At 37.6% G+C, this 24,307-nt stretch overlaps 1 protein-coding gene across 2 annotated transcripts in view; it reads right to left on the bottom strand.

Annotated features, from left to right (window-relative positions):
* Positions 1-1,162: 1,162 nt before the first annotated feature.
* RC3H2 (ring finger and CCCH-type domains 2) overlaps positions 1,163-24,307 on the bottom strand; it is a 59,854-nt gene continuing 36,709 nt past the window's right edge. Inside the window, exons 10-21 of one of the 2 annotated variants that reach the window (XM_055399555.2) lie at positions 23,326-23,634; positions 16,831-17,045; positions 15,726-16,159; positions 14,984-15,154; positions 13,101-13,247; positions 12,563-12,776; positions 12,246-12,330; positions 11,896-11,977; positions 11,658-11,792; positions 11,283-11,390; positions 11,037-11,185; positions 1,163-10,268 (exon numbers count right to left, since the gene is read on the bottom strand). In XM_055399555.2, coding sequence (XP_055255530.1) covers positions 10,073-10,268; positions 11,037-11,185; positions 11,283-11,390; positions 11,658-11,792; positions 11,896-11,977; positions 12,246-12,330; positions 12,563-12,776; positions 13,101-13,247; positions 14,984-15,154; positions 15,726-16,159; positions 16,831-17,045; positions 23,326-23,634 — 2,245 coding nt within the window. In that variant the 3' untranslated portion in view covers positions 1,163-10,072. The remainder of the gene's footprint in view (positions 10,269-11,036; positions 11,186-11,282; positions 11,391-11,657; positions 11,793-11,895; positions 11,978-12,245; positions 12,331-12,562; positions 12,777-13,100; positions 13,248-14,983; positions 15,155-15,725; positions 16,160-16,830; positions 17,046-23,325; positions 23,635-24,307) is intronic. The other variant, XM_055399556.2, reaches the window with a different exon arrangement.

Raw genomic sequence — 24,307 nt, 5'->3', positions numbered from 1 at the left:
AATGATTTCAGAGCCCAAGAAAATAGTCTCTCACTGTTTTCTGTTGTTTCCCCATCTATTTGCCATGAAGTGATGGGACCAGATGCCATGATCTTAGATTTTTGAATGTTGAGTTGTTAAGGCAACTTTTTCACTCTCCTCTTTCACTTTCATTAAGAGGCTCTTTAGTTCTTCTTCGCTTTCTGCCATAAGGGTTGTGTCATCTGTGTATCTGAGGTTATTGCTGCTTCTCCCGGCAATCTTGATTCCAGTTTGTGCTTCATCCAGCCTGGCATTTTGCATAATGTACTCTGCATATGTTAAATAAGTTTTCAAGATTAGGTTATAAAAGATTGTGACCAAGCTGCTCCTTCCAAAATAGTTGGAATAATGCTCCCACTCATTATTAGCCTATGAAATTACACAGCCCATAAAAACTAACCATGCCTTATTTTGAGGCCTCTTGTCCTTCTGAGATGGCCCACCCCGTCTGTGGAGTGTTTCTCTCTAAATAAATCCACTTCTTACCTATCAAAAAAAATTGTGACTTCTTTATAGCTTGTGCCACCTGGCTCCACCCCCTACTTATTCCGGGCTCTTTTGGTCTGCTGAGCCTAGCTACCATTTGATTGTCATCTCCCCTGCAGACAGGCTCAAAAGGCAGAAAACTGAGGGCAAGCTTCAGCCAATGAAAAGCTGAGGCCTCATTCCAACATTCAGGAGGAACTGAACCCTACCAACAATAAGCGGAGGGAGCACAGAAGCAGACCCTTGATCAGGAGAGTCATGAGATGACTACAGAGCCAGTTAAGACCCAGACTGCAACACCGAGGTTGTAGAGAGATCCAGAGCAGGGTACTCCTCTAAGTTACGTGCAGACTCCTGACCCACAGAAACTATGAAATAATGTTTTTGTGTTAAGCCACTAAATTTGAGGATACTCTTGTTATGTGATAATAGGTAACTAATAAAAGTTATTCCAGTTTCCTTTTTTCATCTTGTATCTGTTTTGGTAAATTGTATTTTACAGGAATTTGTCCATTTTTAAGTTAAAACCATATAGTTTAATTTATTCATTTCCTTCAGAAGTAGACCAAATACAGTAATCTACTTGGTCAAGAAATACTTCAGAAACAGAAAAAAAAAAAGTCCACACAAAGACACGTACCCAAATGTTCATAGCAGCTTTATTTGTAACAGTGAGGAAATCACCCAAATGCTCTTCAACGGGTGAATGTTTAAACAAAATGTGGTATGTCCATACCATGGTATACTTACTCAGCAATAAAAGGAAGAAACTACTAAGACATGCAACAATTTGGATGGTTCTCAGGGAAATTAGGCTGCATGAACAAAGCCAATCTCAAAAGGGTATATTCTGCATAATTTCCCTTATATAACATTCTCAAAATGAGAAGATTACACAGGTGGGAAAGTGGTCACTGGTTACTAGAGGCTAGGAATAGGAGAATGAGGTAAGGGAGGGGGACAGACATGAACATAAAGGGATAGGTAACATGAGGGACCACTGAGATGACAGAACAGTTTTTTTTTTCAGTTCTGTTACTGAGAGCTGTGGTGGTTCTACAGACCTACGTGTGATAAAAATGAATAGAACTACACACATAGACAACACACACACACACACGAATGCATGTGAAAGCTGGTGAAATCTGAAAAAGCTCCGTAGATTGTGACTGATATCAATTTCCTGGTTTTGGTATTATAGTCTAGTTGCATGAGAGACTACCATTGGGGGAACTGTATGAAGAGTACATGGGTCCTCCCTGGATTATTTTTTGCAGATTCCTGTGGATCTATAATTATTTCAGGATATCAAACTTAAAAACAAGCAAAAAACTTCAGTTGATCTCATCCAGTCTCTTGGGTTAAAATACGTTTTAAATAGCACTCTGACCCTCTGCCCCCATTACTCTTTATCTCATTTTCAATGAGGTTGACTTTTAAGCAAAGACCCGAAGAAAGCGAGAGATCTTGTGAGGATTCTGACAGGGGTCGGGAAAGCCTTCCAACCTTAGAGGACAGCATGGGAGCTGGCCTGGATGGCCTGTTGAAGAAACCAGTAGCCAAAGCAGCTGGAGCACAGTGAGTAAAATATCAAAGAAAAGGCTCTGGCTTTCACCCTGAGTGAGATGAGCAGCATTTGGAGGGTTTGGGGCACAAGAGTGAAGAGACCAAGCTGACATTTTAACTGATCTCTCTAGCTGCTGTGGGGAGAACAAACTGAAGGGAGGCAAGAAGCAGGGAGAACAGGAGGCTCACAGTCCAGGTGAGCGATAACTGTGACTTGGACCTCAGTGGTGAGAAGTGGTCAAACTCCGGGTATCTATTTTGGAGGTAGGGCTGGACTAGGACGAGCGGTCATGAAAGAAACATCTGAAATGGGGAAGACTTGGAGGTACAGTTTGGGGGTTTCAGATTTGGACATGTTAATACATCTGAGATATTTACTAGAGATCTAGTTAAGATGTTCGGCAGATGGCCCTATCTAAAACTGTTCACAGTACTTAAACTATAAGGTAAGTTCCATGAAGGTACTAATTCAATCCTGTATCCCTAATGTCCAGTTTTTAGAAGATTCTCAAAAAATGTATTTGTTGCATGAGTCTATCTGTAAACTACCTGAACCTGAACACTTGATGATGGATATTTATCAAATGCACTTGCGCTAAGACAGGCTCCAAACCCATTTCATTCATGATGGCAGTGGTTCCCAATCGTTTTGCACGTTGGCAACACCTGGGGAGCTTTAAAAGTACCAATGCCTTGAGCCCACCTCCTCAGATTGTTTTAATTGGTCTGGGATGTGTTCTGAGCTTTGGGATTTATATTAAAGATGCCCCGGTGACTGCAATATACAAGTAAATTTGGAACTACTGCACTATGGACTTCTCAATTATAAAAAAACTTAAGTCCTTGTTAAACTGTATAATTACTTCAGTTCAGTTGCTCAGTCGTGTGCAACTCTCTGCAACCCCATGAATCACAGCACGCCAGGCCTCCCTGTCCATCACCAACTCCCAGAGTTCACTCACTCATGTCTATCGAGTCAGTGATGCCATCCAGCCATCTCATTCTCTGTCGTCCCCTTCTCCTCCTGCCCCCAATCCCTCCCAGCATCAGGGTCTTTTCCAGTGAGTCAACTCTTTGCATGAGGTGGCCATAATATTGGAGTTTCAGCTTTTGCATCAGTCCTTCCAATGAACACCTAGGACTGATCTCCTTTAGAATGGACTGGTTGGATCTCCTTGCAGTCCAAGGGACTCTCAAGAGTCTTCTCCAGCACCACAGTTCAAAAGCATCAGTTCTTCGGCGATCAGCCTTCTTCACAGTCCAACTCTCACATCCATACATGACCACTGGAAAAACCATAGCCTTGACTAGACGGACCTTGGTTAGCAAAGTAATGTCTCTGCTTTTGAATATGCTACCTAGGTTAGTCATAATTACTTCAATAGGTGTCAATTATAAAGAAAATAAAATCTTCTTGGGATTTCATTTCCTTCACTAAAAGTTTCCTCTCCTTTCCGTCAACTATCCATGGTTCTTCCCCTTCTTCCTGACTCAGTGATCACTTCAGGGCTTATACAAAATGACCTATTTCACAAATATTGATGTTTTCAGCAACGAGGTCTGGGATTCTAAGCCAGGTTTAATCCATGATAACGTGGAAATATTCTCTTACTTTTCAAACCCATCTCTTCTCCTCCATCCTTGCTTTGGCCATGCTCTAAACCCTTCTTACCTAGAGTGTTGACTTGTTTCCCTGCTGGTCAATCTCCAGCTTCACCTAACACTACTGCCAAAGTGATCTAAAACCTCAAATCGATCAGATCATCTAACTTCCAAGACTCCCTAACAGTCTCTTTAGTACAGAGGTCCCCAATTACCTCATCTAGCTATGTGACCGTGGGCAAATTCTCTAAGGTCTCTGCCTCAGTTTTCTCATCTGTAAAATGGTGAAAATAGTGGTCCTAGATGGTATTATACCTATAGCACGTAGAACTGTGTCTGGAACATAATAAGTGCTCCAAGAGTTGGTTAAGCTATTCCTCAAACACTCCTTCCACTGTTCAACACTTATGGCCGAAATAGGTTCCAACCATCACCACCTCTGGAAGGTAGAATAAGACTTGAATCAGAATTCTGACTCCATTATTTTCTAGTTGTAAGGTCTTGGGAAAATTTCTTAACATCTCAAATATAAAACAGGGCTCATAATATTTACAGCGAAGGACTATTAGGATACAGAGTGGGTTGGTGTGAAGATAGAGTAGGTACTTGGGTGTTTTCTCCCATTTAGGTCTGGATGGTGAAATATTATTCAGCCTGTGAAGTCCAGCCTGAGGTAATTTCTCAAAGAGGCAATTCCTCTGGCTCACTATCACTACCATTCACCCCATCATTTCCCTTCTGGAGTTTCCATATACCTTAAACTAGAAAATAGCTCACTGAGCTGGTTATTCAGGTTTGTTTTTCCCATGCTCCATGCTGAGAGCTTCAAGAGAAAGGCTAGTTTGTTTCACTGACATTCAACCTTACTGACCAGCACAGACAGGTAGTTAAAATTCATCAGTTGAGTCAATGAGTAAAACTATTCAAAGCCCAGTAAAAATGGTGTCTGCATCCACTGAGGCAATTCTCTGTTACATTATGAGGGTCCCCTGGACAGTCTTCACACTTCTTTAACACACTACTTCAGATTCATTATTCGTGTAGTCAGTCTATTTTCTCCACTAGATTGTGAACTGCTGGCATTATCTATGTCCTCATCTTCCATATAGAAAATACTCTACATTAAATGAATAAAGTGACTGATCGAATTAAGGAGTATTTCACCCTCCCTGGCTATCTACTTCTTTCAGATCCTTACCAGTGATGAATGCATGAGGCAGGTGATTATTTAAATCTCAAAGAGTATCCTGGTAGCTTGGTGAAACCAAATAATTTGCCAAGGAAGTCAAGATAACTAAAATGCACTATAAACTTAATATTGACACTAAACAAACAACTTTTAAGGTGGACAAATAATTTTATTTTGTGCATGCAAATACATGTCAAGTACTGCAAACTTGTTCCATCAATTTTCTCTCAAACACTGGAAATCATGATGCTCTATTCTGTGAACAGCCAAAGCTAATATCTCTTCACTTCAGTGCTACAGCAAAAACACACAGAATTCACTCTTTGCTATTCACTATCATCACAACCCTCATTGTTCCATCTCTGCCCTCCCCCCATAAACAGGCCTTACGAATCCTAGCCTTCCCCTGTTTAATCCTATTTCTATAGCACAAAGGGAAACATTACAATTTGGAAATTCAAATTGAAATAAATGGAATAGAATTTATTCCCATATATATTCCCCATTTCATTGTACAGAATTATTTTAAATTATAGTTTTAAATAGAAGCTGAGTATATGCCTTAAAAATGAGCATTAAATCCATCTTAGAGATGGTGCCTGCTTTTTACATGATGGGTGTACACCATCTTTTAATTTCATTTACATTTCAATCGAACAATAGATTTGCAAAGAAAATGTCTAATACAGACGTAAAAATATTCACACTAGAGCTTCACAATCGGTTGTACAATTGACAAACAGGCCTCTTTTCCCAAACTTTCCAGCTAAGCAAATTTATAAAATGTAATCAATGCAACAAGAAAAAACATTTCTCTTTCACTTCCAGGGAAAAGAATATGCAATAAACAGTATAAATGCAGACAGCAGTTGCTGCAAGCTAACCACGATACTCCCAAGTGGCTGTACAGTGGATATGTGCAGTACAAATAAAAGCCACATGTGTTGTATCACAACTACAGTATAATTGTTTGCCCAGCTAAGAGAATGCATGCACTTCCATGCCTTGGGTTATAAAGTGAGGCCTAATTCTTGACAGATTGATGGAATATATGCAAATGACCTTGGCTTTTGGCAGTACTAAGTGCAGCCAGTGTCTGTGTTCCACTGGTTTAAGGAGATTTAAAATTTTTTTATTTAAAAAAAGAAAAAAACTGCCAATTTCAGACTTCGGGGAATAACTGCTCTTGGAGTAAAAACAGGACTCCACTCAAATGTGGGGTGTTCTGATTGGTGGCCTTGACTCCTTGTATTCCCTTGCCAGCAAAGGGATACAAAGAAACCGCTAGTATAAAGGAATGACTAGCAAATTTATTCAATTTATTCAGAAGATGAGATACTCCTTGAGCATGTGCATTTGTGTTCTGCTTGCAGAAGGGGTTCTTATGTAGGAGTTACAGCAAGTGATCCCAACAACACTCTTCATTCACTAAGACACAAGGAAATTTCTTCCAGGAAAGCAATACACAATTGCAAATGCAACTTTCCCCTTGAATGATTAGTCACCAATACTAGGGACAGTCTGCTCAGAAAATGACTCTAGCAACTAGGGAAGAAATATTCAGATTCAAAGTTGAAATCACATGCTCAATCTGATCATTACAAACTCCACGCCTGTTAACCAGACAACATGGGCTTTAACATCTAAAATGCACAAGCAAGCTAGATGGCTTTTAAAACAAATTTTCAAATGTTTAAATGATCCCATTTTAAATTCCTACAAATTATTGTGCATCCTGTAATTTTCTCAAAGCAACATACAAAACTGAGATGTGCTTTATAAACTTAGAATCACCTTGAAATTTGAGTTGAAAGTGACCAGATCCACACAAAGAGAAAATTTCATTTCTAGTATAGGAGGTTTCGCTTATTGAGAGTAAACAGCTACTAGGAAAAGTATCAGTGCTACTGACCCACCGAAGAACCTCCTCTTGAAAATTACAATGCACAACTTTCACACGTGACGCTGGTTTAGTAGATGGTATTGAAAGTCATGGCAGGAAAGCAAAGGAATCTGCTTTGTTCAGGCAGACAATACTTCAGTAACTTTCTCTGGATTCGTGAGATGAGATGGGACCATAAGGAAAGAACCACTGACGCTACATCACAGCATCTGAATGAGGCACACGAACTTCAGAATGTGACTCAGAAGTTTTAAAAACACAAAAGTCAGAACAAAACAAAAAAACCCCACCATGTTCCCACTTTCCAGACCTCAGACTACTTTTTCCTAGTTAGACCACACACCACATATGCAGTGTAGCTGACATTACAAACCTCCTCTCCTACTGCTTTATATCTTTTGATTTCAAATATATGTACATCATAAATATGTTGGTAAAAGGGTCAAATGACAGGGAATACCCCCAATAAAAAGTCACACTCTAGGTCTGATTTGTGATTTTTTCCTCTATGATACCATTAGGCACCTTTCAGAAGAAGGATCAGATAAACTGCTCTTTCTTCTCAAGTGGCAGAGAACCAATGTCTTTACTACACATTTACTTCACGTCATGAGAGACAGAAGATGGTCACTACATAAAGGATGCAATACAGAATCATCCCTACACAGAAACAATTCCTATGCTGTTAGTGAGGAAGAGAGTAAGTTTTTAAGAACAGGGAATTATTGTTTTATGGGATCACCAGCTGCAAGACAAGCATTATTTTAATATAAGTGTTCTGAGACATACCAATAAAGTTGGCAGGTATATACATACACTGATGCAAATGTAATTTCACTGGACAAGTAGGCAAACACCTAAGCAGTTTATCCCAACCCCCTCCAGCAGAGCACAACCAAGTTTCAAAACTTCAATTTTAAAATTAAAAAGATAAGGTTAAATACACAAGATCAATTTATGTAGTATATATTCACCCTCAGAACGTGCTGAAGATGTTTTGCGTAGTTCTGTTGCACAGAGGGTTCTTTCCCTGAGGGCACATAAGGAGCTCTCAAACTGTTAATAGGTCTCTATTTTGTAACAAAATAGCAATTTTAAAATCTTAAAAAAAAATACATTACCTTCAACATGGAAGATCTCACTATTTAAATATCCATGAAATAGACATACTGGTTTGCATATCCTTTTTGGAAATACAAACAGCAAATAAAGTACATTGGAAGCATTTCAAATGTAATAAGCGCATATTTTATAGAAAGGTTCTGATATAAATTATATAACAATCACGTTCCTGTAATATCCTAGGCTAATTAATTCATAATGTCGGAAATAAGTTAATGTAACATGGTTTAAAACTCTTGTTCCTATTCATTTCAGGTTACAGAGTGAAATAAATAAAATGTCTTTGTAGGGATAGGGGCACTGGCCATGGCAAAAAGGTACAGTACTAACCAAAGGAAACTAAGTCAAGGCTACTGTGCTGTTATGCTACAAACAAACATCTTCATACATTTGAGTATTAAATAAATGTGTAAGATCTTCCATACTGACACCAGAATATCAAAACTACCCCCTTTGTTTCTCAGGTATATTTACAACTTATCAGTCACCTTATGAGCATGTTCATTAAGACAGGTATCAAACACCAGTATTTACTCATTCTGATCAAGAAATTTCAGGGAAATGTCAACCCTCCCGCCCCTGGAAATGTGCACAAAACTTTTTATCAAAATCTTATCTGATACAATGCTGTGGTTTTGTAAAACAACTAAATAGCTCAGACGACCAATAACATGATCCTGTTTAAGCATCTTGCTAGCAGGAAAAGCCCTTACATACAGTACACCTGGTGAAAGATCAGCTTGGCTTAAAATATTCCAGTACAATTTTCAGAGTAAACAACTTCACAGAAGTTAATTAAAAAATAATAATAAAAGTCAAACTAATCTTAAAGAAATAAGAGGGGGAAAAACAAAGACACAAACTATAGGTAAGATCACCAGGAAGGAATGCCCAGCTTTTGTTTTCAAATGTTGACTGAAATTTAGGTTTCAGTAAAATATCTCCCACAAATCCGGAGCACTGCTGGTTGAACATACTGCATACTTTCAAATGCCAAGTCAAAACACTTTTCAGTCACATTTTAGCAGGGCAGCAATCATTCATGTTTTTAAGTATGAATAAAGATTAGCCAATATTCTATTATTACATGGTTCATAGTCTTATCAACCTAACAGAAAACAAGGAAAATTAAACCCCAACATGAAGTAACAATAAACAATACTTAACCAAGATAATGCAATGAACATCCAAATTAATTAAATTAAAAACCCAGCAATACCATCTTGTTAGTCAGTGCAAACGCTACATACAGGGTTTTCTCAAAAAAGCTGAAAGCACCTGATTCTTTTGCCAAGTCATCAGATTCAATAATGTACAGGCTTAAATCTGCATTTTAAAAAACTGCCATTACATTAGTGCATAATTTATCAAAATTGTAAAAACGATTCTGCATAACTTAGGAGAATTTAATATCTAGTACATCAGCTGAAAGACTTAGGCACTTGGTTATATATTTAATTACTTACTTCAACAAGTAGCCTGTGTATAAATATTAACAAAGCAGAAACTATTCTTGAAAAATGGAAAATTGAAAAAAAAGTTAAATGCTACAGATAAAAGCACTGCACCACACTCCTACATATAATGCAGTAAAGAAAGCTAGTATATAACCCTGTAAAATTCTATGGTAAGAACGTCTAACTCCACTCTTCAAAATTTAAAAAAAAAAAAAAAAAGAGGAAAAAAAAAAATCCATGCAAAGTCCCATGAAAAAGATAAATAAAGCAGCTGGAATGAGATGGAAATTTCTCTCAGTGAAACATAAAATAGAAATAAATAAGTTAATTAAGTCTACTTTCACTAGATGTATCATTGTAGGATCCTGCTAGTTTAATAACTGAGTTGTTAATTTTCTATAGAAGCCATTTAAAATAGGAAATGGCTCAGTTACTGCACCGGATTGCTACAAACTCATAAAAAGCTGCTTGAAGCTTAAGTTAAATGTCCAAATTCCAATCACTTCTGGAAAGTGAACGTGTTACCCTAGTAAAGTAAATTTTCTTTTTTTTCATAATGCTAATGCAAGAGGGCTTAAAGTATCAAAGAGTCCACAGGAAATGGATGCCCCCAGTAATATCTTTTTTTTAAAAAAAATATACATTATATAATATATATTATATATATAAAAAGCTAGTGTAAATGCTTCCATGGTATGGTCACAAATTTGAAAGATGAACCTCCTTTCAGCTATTAACCATCTTCCCATTTGCAACAGATTTTAAAAAGTCGTTTTTATCTTCAGACATAACATGAGTTTTCAGAATGAGGTTGCCAACACTGACAGATGTGGTGATGGGTAGGCCACTCGCATTGCTGATGGACACTGGGAGTGGCTGGCTAAAGCAAGAAGTTACCGGCAGAATTGTTTTTTGCTCTTCCCTGGGAGAAAATAAATGACATTGAAAACAAATTAGCTTTAAGTGAAAACTTTTAAGAGTAACCATTCATGCTGAATAAAAGCTATAACACACTTAAGAGCCCCTAGAAACAGCATGTCTTTCTCACTAAAACGTATCAGAGGTCACTAAAAAAAAATCCCATTTTCCAAAAATTATAATAAAAAATTAGAAGATTGGTTAATTTAAGGCCAACAAACTATCAAGTTCAAGATAAACCCATATTTTTGGCAGTAATTATACCGAAGATTGAGAATATCCTAACATGATTTTTAAAATGGGAAACGCTTTATTTAGGTTTTAATTCTCCATTTTGTAGTTTTGATGCTTGCCTATCAGAGAAAGTATAACCTGAATGTTGTTCAGTCGCTAAGTCATGTATGACTCTTTGTGACCCCATAGGCTGCAGCACGCCAGGCCTCCCTGTCCTTCACTATCTCCCTGAGTTTGCTCAAACTCAAGTCCAGAGTCAGTGATGACATCCAACCATCTCATCCTCCTGATGCTCAAGTATAAAAATAAACACTGATCCCAATAAAAAGCAAGTTTCAGGCTAGTAACATGGAGCACTTTGCTAGTTCAAATTTACCTCTGCTCTCCTAAAAATCAAGACTGACCAAATCATTGCCTTATTACATAAGGTTTTTCCCTCATAGGATAAAATCAAAAATGAATTTAATGGTGTATCTCTTTCTCTTTAAATATTCATGGCTTACGCCCAGTGGTTATGAATCTTATGTCTAACACTCACAGAATCACACGGTCTTCACCTAAACTCTGTCTCTTCTGCTCCAGAGGCTCCTCCTGGTGCTGCTGGACTGGATGCCCATTCTCTACTGCTGTTCCATTCAGCAACTGATCATTTTGAGAGCTGATACCAAGCTGTATGTCCAGGATCTCCTACGAAAATAAAATGTTACTCCTTCGGAAGGAACGTGTTCTATACTTTAATTTCCAATGGAGTAAAGCCTCCTGGATATCCAGTTGTGGTACTTACTTCAATCTGTTCACCTTGTCCATCAGGTTCATCAGTATCAAGTGCTGACAGCTCTAACTCAATATCCCTATCAGGCTTAGTATCAGCTGCATCTTCTGTATAATCACTCTGTAATTAAGAAAATACTGATTTCATATCTTTGGAAACTGGGGCTTCCCTTTTAAATGAAAATGGGAATCTCAATGACTGAAATAAGAAAAGAAATCTGGGATTACAATTTTATTGCCACTGTTAAATTTTAAAAGCGATCATCCACCAGAAAAAGCCACGCTAAGTAATGGCATAAAATGTACTAAACAATGGCATAAAACAACATGCAGCAGCAGCAAACAGCAAATATACAAGGGATGAAGCTGAGAGGGTCAGTGTCCTTACCTCTCCATTTCTCAGTTCAATTTCCTTGCTTAGAAGATTTAACGTGAGGTGACGGCCTTCATCCAGGGAATTCCACTTTTGTTGCATAGCCAGAGCATTGGCCTCCCTCTGAAGAAGCAATGAGTTACTCTTGGCCTACAGGGGGAAAAATAAAAAAGGAGTCAACTTCCAGCCTCTAGCATTTAAATATCATTCTTTTTTAAAAAAGAAACTCAAAGCTGACTGACACAGGGCCTACCTGCTGAAGTTCAATGCTCAAAAGGTCTCCAGTACTGGAATGCTTTCTATGACCAGATAAATCGGTAACAATGAATCTGTCCCTTTAAAGAGAAATTTGTTTACTGTTATAAAATGAAGCAACTAAAGAAGTAATGACTATATAATAACTATATACTATATATGTTTTACGTAACAGATCAACCCTGAAAGTTGCAATCATTATTCCAGATGTAAACTTTTTTCAGAAATTCGTTATACAGTTAAAATCAGCAAAGCACAGTTCTTGAATAACTGGGACTTTGATCTGTACTTTGGGAATATAGACAAGTCTGAGAATAGAGAATCCTAAAGAATTAAGAGCAATGTTACCGTTCAATATAATGTGCTGATGATGTAGCCTCATTACCATATGAACTCCACCTTGAATCAACAGCATTGACATAAGGGACATAATCTGTAGAAAGAAACAATGACCAGAAAAGTGAAAAATTAGATACAGATGTGAATGTATATGTTCCAAAAAAAATCCACATTTATCTAACTAGCCATGCTCTCCTGGCTAAGCTGTTTAACTCTAGGTTTACAGTGGTTGTTAGATGGAGAGACATGTTCTATACCTAACAGAGTGAGGATTAAAAAGCACAGTGCTAGAACATACCAGGTGAAGTATTAATGATATGGATTACCTGATACACTGATGGGCTTGGTTGCACTTCCTTGGGAAGCAGTGGCCTGGACAGGGTCCGTGGTATGGTAACCAGTACGGGAAGACCTAGAAATCGCACCCCATTTTGAGATGATAGGTCCGTCACTAAAAGGAATTATTGGATCTTCTTCTTTTGTCCTTCTCTGAGTTTCAAATAAATGCACTCTTCTCTTAACATCCCCACTGTCCAGGTCCTGTATAAATAAAAGAAAATAAATAGATCGTGGGCAATTACTTTAGCTAACAATACAAGTAAAAGATTTCAAAAAACATGAAATTAGGTTCTCTGGTAAATTTAACATTAACTGTATATCTCAGTGATAATTCAACAGCTATTTTTAAAACACTCCACTATGTTCAAATAATTTAAACACTAGGTGTAATTTATTTCAGACTTACCTAAATATAACTGCTGCTTACAGATGAGTTACTGTATATAGCAACAAACTGAAGACGAAAGCTTTCAATCATTCTAAAATTTAAATCAACATGCATAACCCTTGCCCCCCAAATCATACCATTAATACTGCATTTGAATTAGCAATCACATCTCTGGGCTCTGAATCAATAGCATTTATACAAGAACCGATGGTGCCACAAGACCAGGGAGAATAATGGGAAAGATGATCTTCTTCAAATTTTGTGCCACTCACACTTTCAGAGAACTGGTTAAAAAAGAATAAAATAAAAAATAAAAGCAAAGGCAATTGGTAAGAAATTTAAATTACAAACTTGTAACTAATATAAAGTAACTATTATAGAATTCACAGCACTTTATAGTGAATAATTAAACATTCAATAACTAATATAAAAACTGTAACAAGTTACAAACAGTACATATTTATATTACATCTTAATAGGAAACAGAATGCCTTCTCTTTTTCACTTTGTCCTTTAAGAACTCATAAGGAACCCTGGAGTGACACTACCCAAACAATAAACAATTTACAGCATGCCTCTAACATGGTACAAAGTGCTCCAAAAAATGAAAAAAAGCGAAAGAAAACACACACATACATAAACACATACATAGAAATACATTTTCGTATTAAGCAAGTGGCAACACTCTTCTCAAGATGGTTAGCTGCTTTGAAGAAGTCTAATTTTCATGAGATAAATTTGGATCGGGATTGGTTCAAGATGGCAGAGTAGAAGGACATGCGCTCATCTCCTCCTGCGAGAGCACTGAAATTGCAACTAGGTGTTAAACAAACATAGACTGGAGGATGCTAGAACCCATGAAAAAAAGATACGTGTCCAAAGACAAAGGAGAAACCACAACGATGTGGTAGGAAGGGTACAATCACAATAAAATCAAATCCCATACCAGTCAGATGAGTGACCCACAAACTGGTTAACAATAATACCAAAGAATTCTCCCTCTATTGTGAAGATTCTGAGCCCCAGGTCAGGCTTCCCAGCCTGGGGATCTGACAAAGGGACTGGGAAGATGAATTTAAAAATTCAAATTTATGGATGGAAAAATATGCTATTTAGGATTTTCTAAATATATGATGACTACTTTAAAAATTCAACAGTTATGGATGGAAAAGTATGATTTCTAGGATTACTTCAAAATAATCTGGTAGGAAGAGGGGCTACAAATGAAACAAGATTGGCTGAGTCGATAATTATATAATGGGTACATGGAGTTTATTACTATTCTCCTTTTGCATATGTTGAAATTTTTTTAATGAAAAGATTAGAAAAAAATTTTATATTAGTATCTCCATGGATAGGGAATAAACCAGATGAATCAAAGAAAAATTAACGGTTTGCTCTAAATAAACAGTATGGAATACAGGGTACATTAAAACAATCCTGGTGCAAAACCTGTCTTGAAATGGTAAGAACAATAATTAACAGTGATTTAAAACACCATGAATAATATAGTAGGCATTTCTGTGCTTCTTATGAAGTAGGGAAGAAATGCCTCAGATAGACCAGAATTCAAATCCAAGCTATTTACAGGCTGAATTTATTACTTGGGCAAATTACTTAACTTCTCTGAGTAGGATTCCTAACCTGTAAAATATGGGTAATACCTGCCCCCTAAGGATTTTGTAAGAGTTAAATAACACGTAAATGCTTAGCACAGTGGCTGGCCAAGTAAGTGCTCAATAAATGGTGGGTATAAATCTTATTTATCAATGAAATCTATAAAAATAAGGAGAACTATACTGCTGGAAAGACTTGAATTCTTGGTGGAAAAGGACTGTGATTTGTTAGCGGTCTTCAGTGTCACAATGCCTGGCCATAGAGCTTACATACACAATGTTTATTGAATTAAACTCAACTGCCACCAAACCAGTGCAAAATATCCAACACAGCTAAGCCTAGCTTGAATGAGTGCTCTGACCGGTCCTGCAACATCCAAGTGATCAGAACCTTTCTTTCTTACATCAGTGCGGAAGTCTACACTGAACAGAGGAGAAGGCGGTGGTGGTGACTGAGTTGCCACAGGAAGAGCTGAAGAGACAAGAGGTGCTTTCTGAGTGTGGTACTGTGCCCACTGCTCTGGCTTTCTTCTCATCTGCTCCTCGCAACTGGTCTTCAAATGACCACAAGGTTCCTAAGGGGGGATAAAAGAAACAATCTTAATCATCTAGGGAGCAGTAAATAAATTTAACTATGCTCTGTGGAAATAATGTGAACATTTATTATACTGTTGGGACAAAAAAGAATACATAAGGAAGCCCCCCTAGCCTATTCTCCATATACTTAAACCAAAGGGCTTAAATAATGTTAAGAGTAAAATCTGAGCACTCACTTTTCTGGTTTAGGAAAATCATATGTATATATGTGGGGAGAGTAAAAACAGGCCCTGTCTTTGTATCTTGAAGATTTCTTTTTACTTTCTGATCAGTTTCGTATCCAAACATAACATTTATTGAGCATGTATATGCATCAGGTCCAAGTCTAAGAGCTTTTTCTGATTTAATCCTCACAACAGCCTTATGAGGTAGGTACTACTATTATTTCCATCAAAAGTGAAAAAACTGACATAGAGAAGTCAAGTAAATTCCATTAAGTTACACAATTAGTAAGTGGAGGAGCCAGGATATACCCAAATGTTGTAACATCAGACACTAGACTCTTAACCACCGCGCTGTACTAGCACTCCTAGTTCCATTATCACTTACCCTTGGTAAAGGCACAGTTGTCCTTGGCTCACTTGGTGGCTGACAAGCCACTGAATAATACCCATCTAATGAGTTATATCTTTCCCGCAAAGACGTCTGATATACAGACGAGTGCATCACATCCATTGGAGGTAAAGAATTGCTTCTAATAATGTCATCTCGTTGGTACATAGGTGGGCGCCAGATGCGCCTGCTGTCGTACACAGGAGCATACATTCCAGAAGGTACTGGAGGAACTGGTCCATACGGCTGCGGAGGAGGAGGCTGGTAAGGAGAAGAATTCATTCGATCTCGAGGGGAAAATGTACTGTAATGATCGGCATATGGCATGGAAGCAGGTGGGAGGGAGGACTCTGGAACATTACTGGACCTCACAAAGCGAGGAACACAGGGAGCCACACCAGCTGGTACCGTTGGAGGTGGTGGGTAGTATCCTTGAAAATTGGAAAGAGGAATATTTAATGTTATTTTAGTAAAATTTAACATCTTATAATGGTTTAAGTCTAAAGCAGCCTTTAATGTGGGAAAATAACATAAGTTCTGAATTTTAGTTACCCCTGGATTAGAAAGATACTACATGCTTTCAAGACACCACTATATCAAAATTCTTAACATTCAACATTTTGTTAAACTGCTCCTTAAAAACATACAATGAACTACTAACAGATGCCTGGTAAATTTCCTTCGAGGGAACGTACTGCCACAGGTTTTTGTTTAAGTTATTAGTTAGATCATTGATTCTTAACCTTTTGGGGAGCACAGATTAAAGACATCCTTCATAATCTATATAAGCTGTGTGCTGTCCTTCCAAAATTATACTTTAAGTGTATATAAACGAACATTTAGTACATTATTTCAGAGGATATACAAAATTCATTAATGCTCATCCATGAACCCTATATTTGATTCACAGGAATGAGAAATCTTAAAACTATTGGTATGTAGAATCACAGATTAAGACAGGAAGAAAACTTAAGGGTCATGCAGTCCAAAGGATTAATTTTTTAATGTAGATATTCTAGATAGATATAAATGACTCACTAATTTATTACAACAGATGTTATATTATAGTTTCCTTTTCTTAGAATTATCTAAAATCACTTACCAGCCTGTGGGTACTGTGGGACTTCAAAGGGTATCTGAGTCCTTGGATCTTGAAAATACTGAATGTTTTCAGAATGCTGAGGATATACTGGTACTCTAGTGATAAATGGGCTGGATTTTGGAGGCACAGAATTCAGCTCTGTTCCAGCATTAGTGGGCCCAGCTGAGGTAGCCGCTACATTACTTACAGGAGTCTTGGGTGGAGAGCCAATTTTACTAGAGAGAAAAATAGCAAATGCAAATGATAAATCACTGCCTATGTCTGTAAAGTCTTCGTCAGTAGGAATTTTTCATAAAATTATATTGTGACCATTGACAGACAATGCTTCAGGTTTTTTAGGTGACAAGGCAATGAATTTCACTGCTACTTTACACTGATAGTTCACAAGATTATAGTAAAAGATCTCATATTTTGGTGAGGGTGAAAAATAAAAAGCACAAATTCCAGGCAGGATTGTTCTATTAAGAGTTAAGATTAACTGAAATGTAAACTCAATGGAGAAACGCCATTTTTGTCCATTTTGTTAACTGCTAGATCCCTAGGACTGTAAACAGTTTGTGGCATATAGAAGGCACTCAGTAAATACTTGTTGGACAAATGGAAAAGTTCCTGCCACATAGTAGGTAGTCAGTAAATATCTGCTGGCCAAACAGAATACCAATAAAATGGTTACTCATTAAACTGATGCAAAACACATAAGCTTTCTTTTATTAAAAAAAAAAAGAAAACACAAATGATTTTTTTTTGTTGAGTCACCACCCGATCAGTTCCAGAGGATCTCACCATGGCTTCTTATACCCTCTGAAGAAATCAAACTCTGGCAGAGAGAAGATATGTGGTGGTAATTGAAGAAAAAGATCTTGTTAATGATGCAGGAATTCAATACACTGCATCTCAACTAGATTAGAGGGTTCTTCTCAAACTAAAGAAGCCCTATTAAAGTAACAGTATAAACAACAAGGAATATGGGGTGCCTGTAAGTCCAGGTCAGTTTAATCTAGAAGATGCTTACTTTTATGTGTATTTGTGTATCAAAATGTAGAAAATAACTAATAAACAGATAAGAATAGTAAGTATAAACGGCTTAGACGTTCAAGGTATTTTAGTGCTGGGCTTACTCTTTGAAGTTCAATAAAGGCAAGAAGAAAAATAATTAGGATGTCCTCATAACAACAGTAAGTCAATTTAGTCACTCAGTCGGGTCCGATTCTTTGCGACCCCATGGACTGCAGCATGCCAGGCTTCCTGTCCATCACCAACTCCCGGAGTTTAATCAAACTCATGTCCATTGAGTCAGTAATGCCATCCAACCATCTCATCCTCTGTCGTCCCCTTCTCCTCTTGCCTTCAATCTTTCTCAGCATCAGGGTCTTTTCAAATGAGTCAGTTCTCCGCATCAGGTGGCCAAAATTTTGGAATTTCAGCTTCAGCATCAGACCTTCCAATGAATACTCAGGATTGATCTCCTTTAGGATGGACTGGTAGGATCTCCTTGCAGTCCAATGGACTCTAAAGAGTCTTCTCCAACACCACAGATCAAAAGCATCCATTCCTCGGCGCTCAGCTTTCTTTGTAGTCCAACTCTTCTTACATCCATACATGACTACTGGAAAACCATAGCTTTGAAAAGACAGACCTTCACTAGCAAAGTAATATCTTTAATATCTCTGCTTTTTAATATGCTGTATAGGTTGGTCATAACTTTCTTTCCAAGGAGCAAGTCTGTCTTTTAATTTCATGGCTGCAGTCACCATCTGCAGTGATTTTGAAGCCCCAAAAAGTTGTCTGTCACTGTTTCTATTGTTTCCCCATCTATTTCCCATGAAGTGATAGGACCAGATGCCATGATTTTAGTTTTCTGAATGCTAAGTTTTAAGCCAACTATTTCTCTCTCCTCTTTCACTTTCATCAAGAGGATCTTTAGTTCTTCGCTTTCTGCTATAAGGGTGGTATCATCTGCATATCTGAGGTTATTGGTATTTCTCCCAGTAATCTTGATTCCAGCTTGTGCTTCATCCAGCCTGGCATCTCCCATGATGTACTTTGCATATACGCTAAATAAGCAGGGTGACAAAATACAGCCTTGATGCACTCCTTCCCCGATTTGGAACCAGTCTGTAGTTCCATATCCAGTTCTAACTGTTGCTTCTTGACCGGCATACAGATTTCTCAGGAGGCAGGTCAGGTGGTCTGGTATTCCCATCTCTCTAAAAATTTTCCACAGTTTGTTGTGATCCACACAGCAATTACTGAGCATATTCTAGGCAATATGCTAAGTGCTTTACACAGATTATCTAGTTTTCCATATCAGAATGTCACATACCATAAAATCTGGATAAGTACTTTTTGAAATGGCAAATTCTTAGGCTGCAGGAAAAACACACTCAAATTCATGACAAGGTTCAAGTTCAGGTAAGTTCAGTCATGACTCTTTGCGACCCCATGGATTGCAGCACGTCAGACCTCCCTGTCCATCACCAACTCCCAGAGCTTATACAAACTCATGTCCATTGAGTCGGTGATGCCATCCAACCATCTCATCCTCTGTCGTCACCCTCTCCTCCCAAACTTTAATCTTTCCCAGCATCAGAGTCTTTTCAAATGAGTCAGTTCTCCGCATCAGGTGGCCAAAGTTTTGGAATTTCAGTTTCAGCATCAGTCCTTCCAATGAATATTCAGGACTGATTTCCTTTAAGATGGGCTGCTTGGATCTCCTTGCAGTCCAAGGGACTCTCAAGAGTCTTCTCCAACACCACAGTTCAAAAGCATCAATTCTTCAGCGCTCAGCTTTCTTTACAGTCCAACTCTTACATCCATACATGACTACTGGAAAAACCATAGCTTTGACTAGATGGACCTTCACTGGCAAAGTAATGTCTCTGCTTTTTAATATGCTATCTAGGTTGGTCATAACTTTCCTTCCAAGGAGCAAGCGTCTTTTAATTTCATAGCTGCAATCAAAACCTGCAGGAATTTTGGAGCCCCCAAAAATAAAGTCTGTCTCTGTTTCCATTGTTTCCCCATCATTTGCCATGAAGTGATGGAACTGGATACCATGATCTTAGTTTTTTGAATGCTGAGTTTTAAGCCAGCTTTTTCACTCTCCTCTTTCACTTTCATGAAGAAGCTCTTTAGTTCTTCACTTTCTGCCATAAGGGTGGTGTCATCTGCATATCTGAGGTTATTGATATTTTTCCTGGCAATCTTGATTCCAGCTTGTGCTTCATCTAGCCCAGCATTTCACATGATGTACTCTGCATATAAGTTAAATAAGCAGGATGACAATATCCAGCCCTGACATACTCCTTTCCCAACTTGGAACCAGTCTGTTGTTTCACGTTCAGCTTTAACTGTTGCCTCCTGACCTGTATACAGATTTCTCAGGAGGCAGGTAAGGTGGTCCGGTATTCCCATCTCTTTCAGAATTTTCCACAGTTTGCTGGATCCACACAGTCAAAGGCTTTGACGTAGTCAATGAAGCAGAAGTAGATGTTTTTCTGAAACTCTCTTGCTTTTTCTGATCCAATGGATGTTGGCAGTTTGATCTCTGGTTCCTCTACTTTTTCTAAATCCAGCTTGAAAAATCTGGTAGTTCATAGTTCACATACTGTTGAAGCATGGATTGGAGAATTTTGAGCATTATTTTGCTAGCATGTGAGATGAGTACAATTTTGTGTTAGTTTGAACATTCTTTAGCATTGTCTTTTTTGGGGATTGGAATGAAAACTGACCTTTTCCAGTCCTGTGGCCACTGCTGAGTTTTCCAAATTTGCTGGCATATTGAGTGCAGCACTTTAACAGCATCATCTTTTAGGACTGAAATAGCTCAATTGGAATTCCATCACCTCCACTAGCTTTGTTCGCAGTGATGCTTCCTAAGGCCCACTTGACTTCGCATTCCAGGATGTCTGGTTCTAGGTGACAAGGTTCAAAGCCATATGAAATCATGCAAGCTATCCCAAAAATTCAGATTTAAGGAAAAATCTAACTTTTGATCTCATTCTGGCCAGATAGGTAGATTACTATAGTACATCCTAGATGAATTTCAGGATTCCAGGCTCTCCTTCACAGCAGACCCTCTTCAGTTCAGTTCAGTCGCTTAGTCGTGTCTGACTCTTTGCGACCCCATGGACTGCAGTACACCAGACTTCCCTGTCCATCACCAACTTCCGGAGCTGGCTCAAACTCATGTCCATCGAGTCAGTGATGCCATCTAACCGTCTCATCCTCTATTCGTCCCTTTACCCTGCCTTCAATCTTTCCCAGCATCAGGGTCTTTACCAATGAATCAGTTCTTCACATCATGTGGCCAAAGTACTGGAGTTTCAGCTTCAACATCAGTCCTTCCAATGAATATTCAGGACTGATTTCCTTAAGGACTTTCCGGTTTGATCTCCTTGCAGCCCCTCTTACCTACATGTTTTTATCTGAGCTGCTTTTTCCACTGACAAGACCGGTCCTTCCTAACTAGTCATACTTTTGGAATGATTCAGGTGTCACCACCTTACCGCTAAAAAACTTTCCACAATTAACTTCAGACAGAATTATTGCTATTTTTTTGTGTTTTAGTAACACCTGGAACATAACTCTACTGCAGTACCCTTCAGAATATATTATATCTGTTTATATCTGTTTCCCAAGCTACACTGGAAGACACTTAGAGGTAGTGAGTACATTTAGTTCATTTTCATTAACTATGCCAATTGGCCTGACATGTAGCACACAGTAGAAGATTTACAATTTTTGAATCAATGAATAAATGATTTATTTACTTAGATTTTCTTATTTTTGAAAGTTTCTAAACACTGAGATATAATTTACCCTTGCAAAGCGTACAATTCAGTGATTTCTGGTATATTCCCAAGGCTGTACAACCATCACCATTATCTTATTCTGCAGAAGCATTTTCATCACCTCTCAAAGAAACCTGTACTCATTAGCATCTATTTTCCATTCCCTTGTTCCCCCAGCCACAGCCTCTAGTAACTACTTATCTACTTTCTGTCTCCTGTGGATTTGCCTATTCTGGACATTCACATAAATGGAATTCTACCCTAATGGCTTTTGTATCTAGCTTCTTTCTCTTAACATAATGTTTTCAAGGTTCATCCATATTGTAGTATATACTAGTTCCTTCCTCTTTCATGGTTGAGTGACATTATGGTTTTACAACTTTACCTTGCCAAAATCTTTCAAAAGCTCATTTCCTAAGCATGTTTAACTAACCACAAGGTATCCATAATCTGGTGCCAAGCTACACATCTACATCTTCTTCCCATACTTCTCCTAGCAATATAATATTTCCCTGTTCTTTGATCCAACTCCAATATTGCTTCACGTATGTAAATGCTGTCCCCCCTCATTATGTCATAAGTTTCTTAAAGGCATAGATATACATCTCATGTATTTTCAAGAGTGCCAAAAGCAGAGCTCAGAATTAGTGTATAAGTAACATTTGCTAAACTAGACAATGTTCTCCATCTCTTTCAAGATCTCTCTGAGGGAAGACTATAAGAATCATTTAATAAACAAATTTCCCTATCACATGCTAACTGCAGAAATAAACAGTATAAATGTCTACCTATCCATTTATTATTTGAAATCACTAGTAATTTACTGTGTGCCTAGCATAATGCTTTTTCCCTAATGGCATACAATAGATACTGACAGACTATTTATGGGCAACATAATCTGAGTATGTTTTACCTCAGACTTTAAGACACTAAAAGAATACAAAAGCCTGAGACACTAGAGGTGAAAGTAACTTTTCAGATAATCTGAAAGTTTTAAAACCTTTTTCTTGAAGTGCCAAAACCTTTCTACCAAAGTAAGTCTTATGATGAAATCCCAAACAATAACAATAATAACAGATGCAGGTATTTAGTGAGTGCTATGTGGCAGGCACTGATCAAAGCATACTGCAGTATTAACTCATTCAGTTCTTACAATTAACATACGAGGTAGGTTGTATCATTATATCAATTTTATGGATGAGTAAACTGAAGAAGACAGATTAAGTAACTGGCCTAAGATCAAACAGCTAGAGAAGAGTGAGCCAAAATGAACCCACAGACTCTGGCTTCAAAGATTTCTCTCTTAACAACTACCCACCATTACAGAGCACAAAGTGGAGAACTGTTCTAATCAAAACAGGGGCTGGAGGCTCAAACATCTCACCTGTTTCTACTTAGTTCCTTTCTGGAACCTCTATGGACTCAATCCTAAAGTTCAAGGAAATAAGGTGTGAAAAACTCAATTCTGGTTCAACTTCTTCAGTTTACAGTTGAAGAAAACACCCATAGTTGAAGTGAATTTCCAAGGTCAGAGGGCTATTCAATTGCAGAGCCAGGACTAGAACTCAAATTTTTTTGGTATTTAGTGCTATCTCTACTACATGAAATAATCTGCGTAAAAATTACCTGCTTTCCCTCAGGATAAATGAAAATACTCAGGCAATTACAAAAAGGCTAAATTACATTTTTACCTACTACTTACTTTTCAGTTACAGACTCTGCAGAAGACCCAGCAGCATTCTGACCATTGGTGCCAACTTTCCCCACTTTCTTCACAGTCTCCAGAGCTCTTAATGTACTGTCAGTACTACGTGGAATTAGCTGGGAAACACTGTTTTCTGCATTTGAAATTCCGTTTGTACTTGCAACAATTTTCCCCGTTGTTTCAGTACTTCCTATGACAGAAATGACATTTCCGGCTGTGGTTGTGACAGTGTTGTTTACACCAACTTTATTTAGAAGAGGAAATGTTCTTACAGTTGCACTGATCTTTTTGTTCCTTAATCGATACCTGTTTCAAAAACAAGAAACATATCAGTAAATATTTCACTAACTCTTACTCTCAGTTAAAAAAAAAAGATGGGGGGAGGTGGGCAATGGGAAAAAAATTTCAAGGAAGGAACAGCTTTGAAAAAAACTTTATTCAGCTAAATATCAAATACTATCAAACTCAATTATAATAACTGGCACATTAAAATGTATCTCTCATATACATATGTATATACACAACACATAAATTTAGGCACACAATTAATATTGCAAGAAAAGCACACATGTATTCAAAAATCATTCTGAGGGAGTAGGAAGAGATCTTTCTGAAAAACTCTGTATAACTGGAATATAAAGTACACTATGTAAAAAGTGAAAGGAACCAATATCAAATTTAGTTGGGAACGTAGATGAAAAGGTATGCAAGATTTGAAAGAATTCTCTATTGTTACCAAGTTATTAAAGCATCATATAATTTTAAAGAGATTAAAAAATCCAAAACTCATTCTTAAACTCCAAGATATATAAATTTAGTATTATATTTTTCAGATTAGCTTATGACTAAAGTATTTGGGTTAAAGATTTTTCTCATTTTAAAGATCTTTCTTTAAAAAAGTTTTTCTGATATTAAATTTGGGGCTGATATAACACTCTAATACATAAAGCAATTTGATCCTAGATTCAATTTAAGAAAA

The sequence above is a fragment of the Moschus berezovskii genome, chromosome 11 (assembly GCF_049115385.1).
Source record: "Moschus berezovskii isolate FMDL1 chromosome 11, NW_MosBer_1.0, whole genome shotgun sequence".
Classification (NCBI taxonomy): domain Eukaryota; kingdom Metazoa; phylum Chordata; class Mammalia; order Artiodactyla; family Moschidae; genus Moschus; species Moschus berezovskii.
This window is presented reverse-complemented; position numbering and strand designations above follow the sequence as displayed.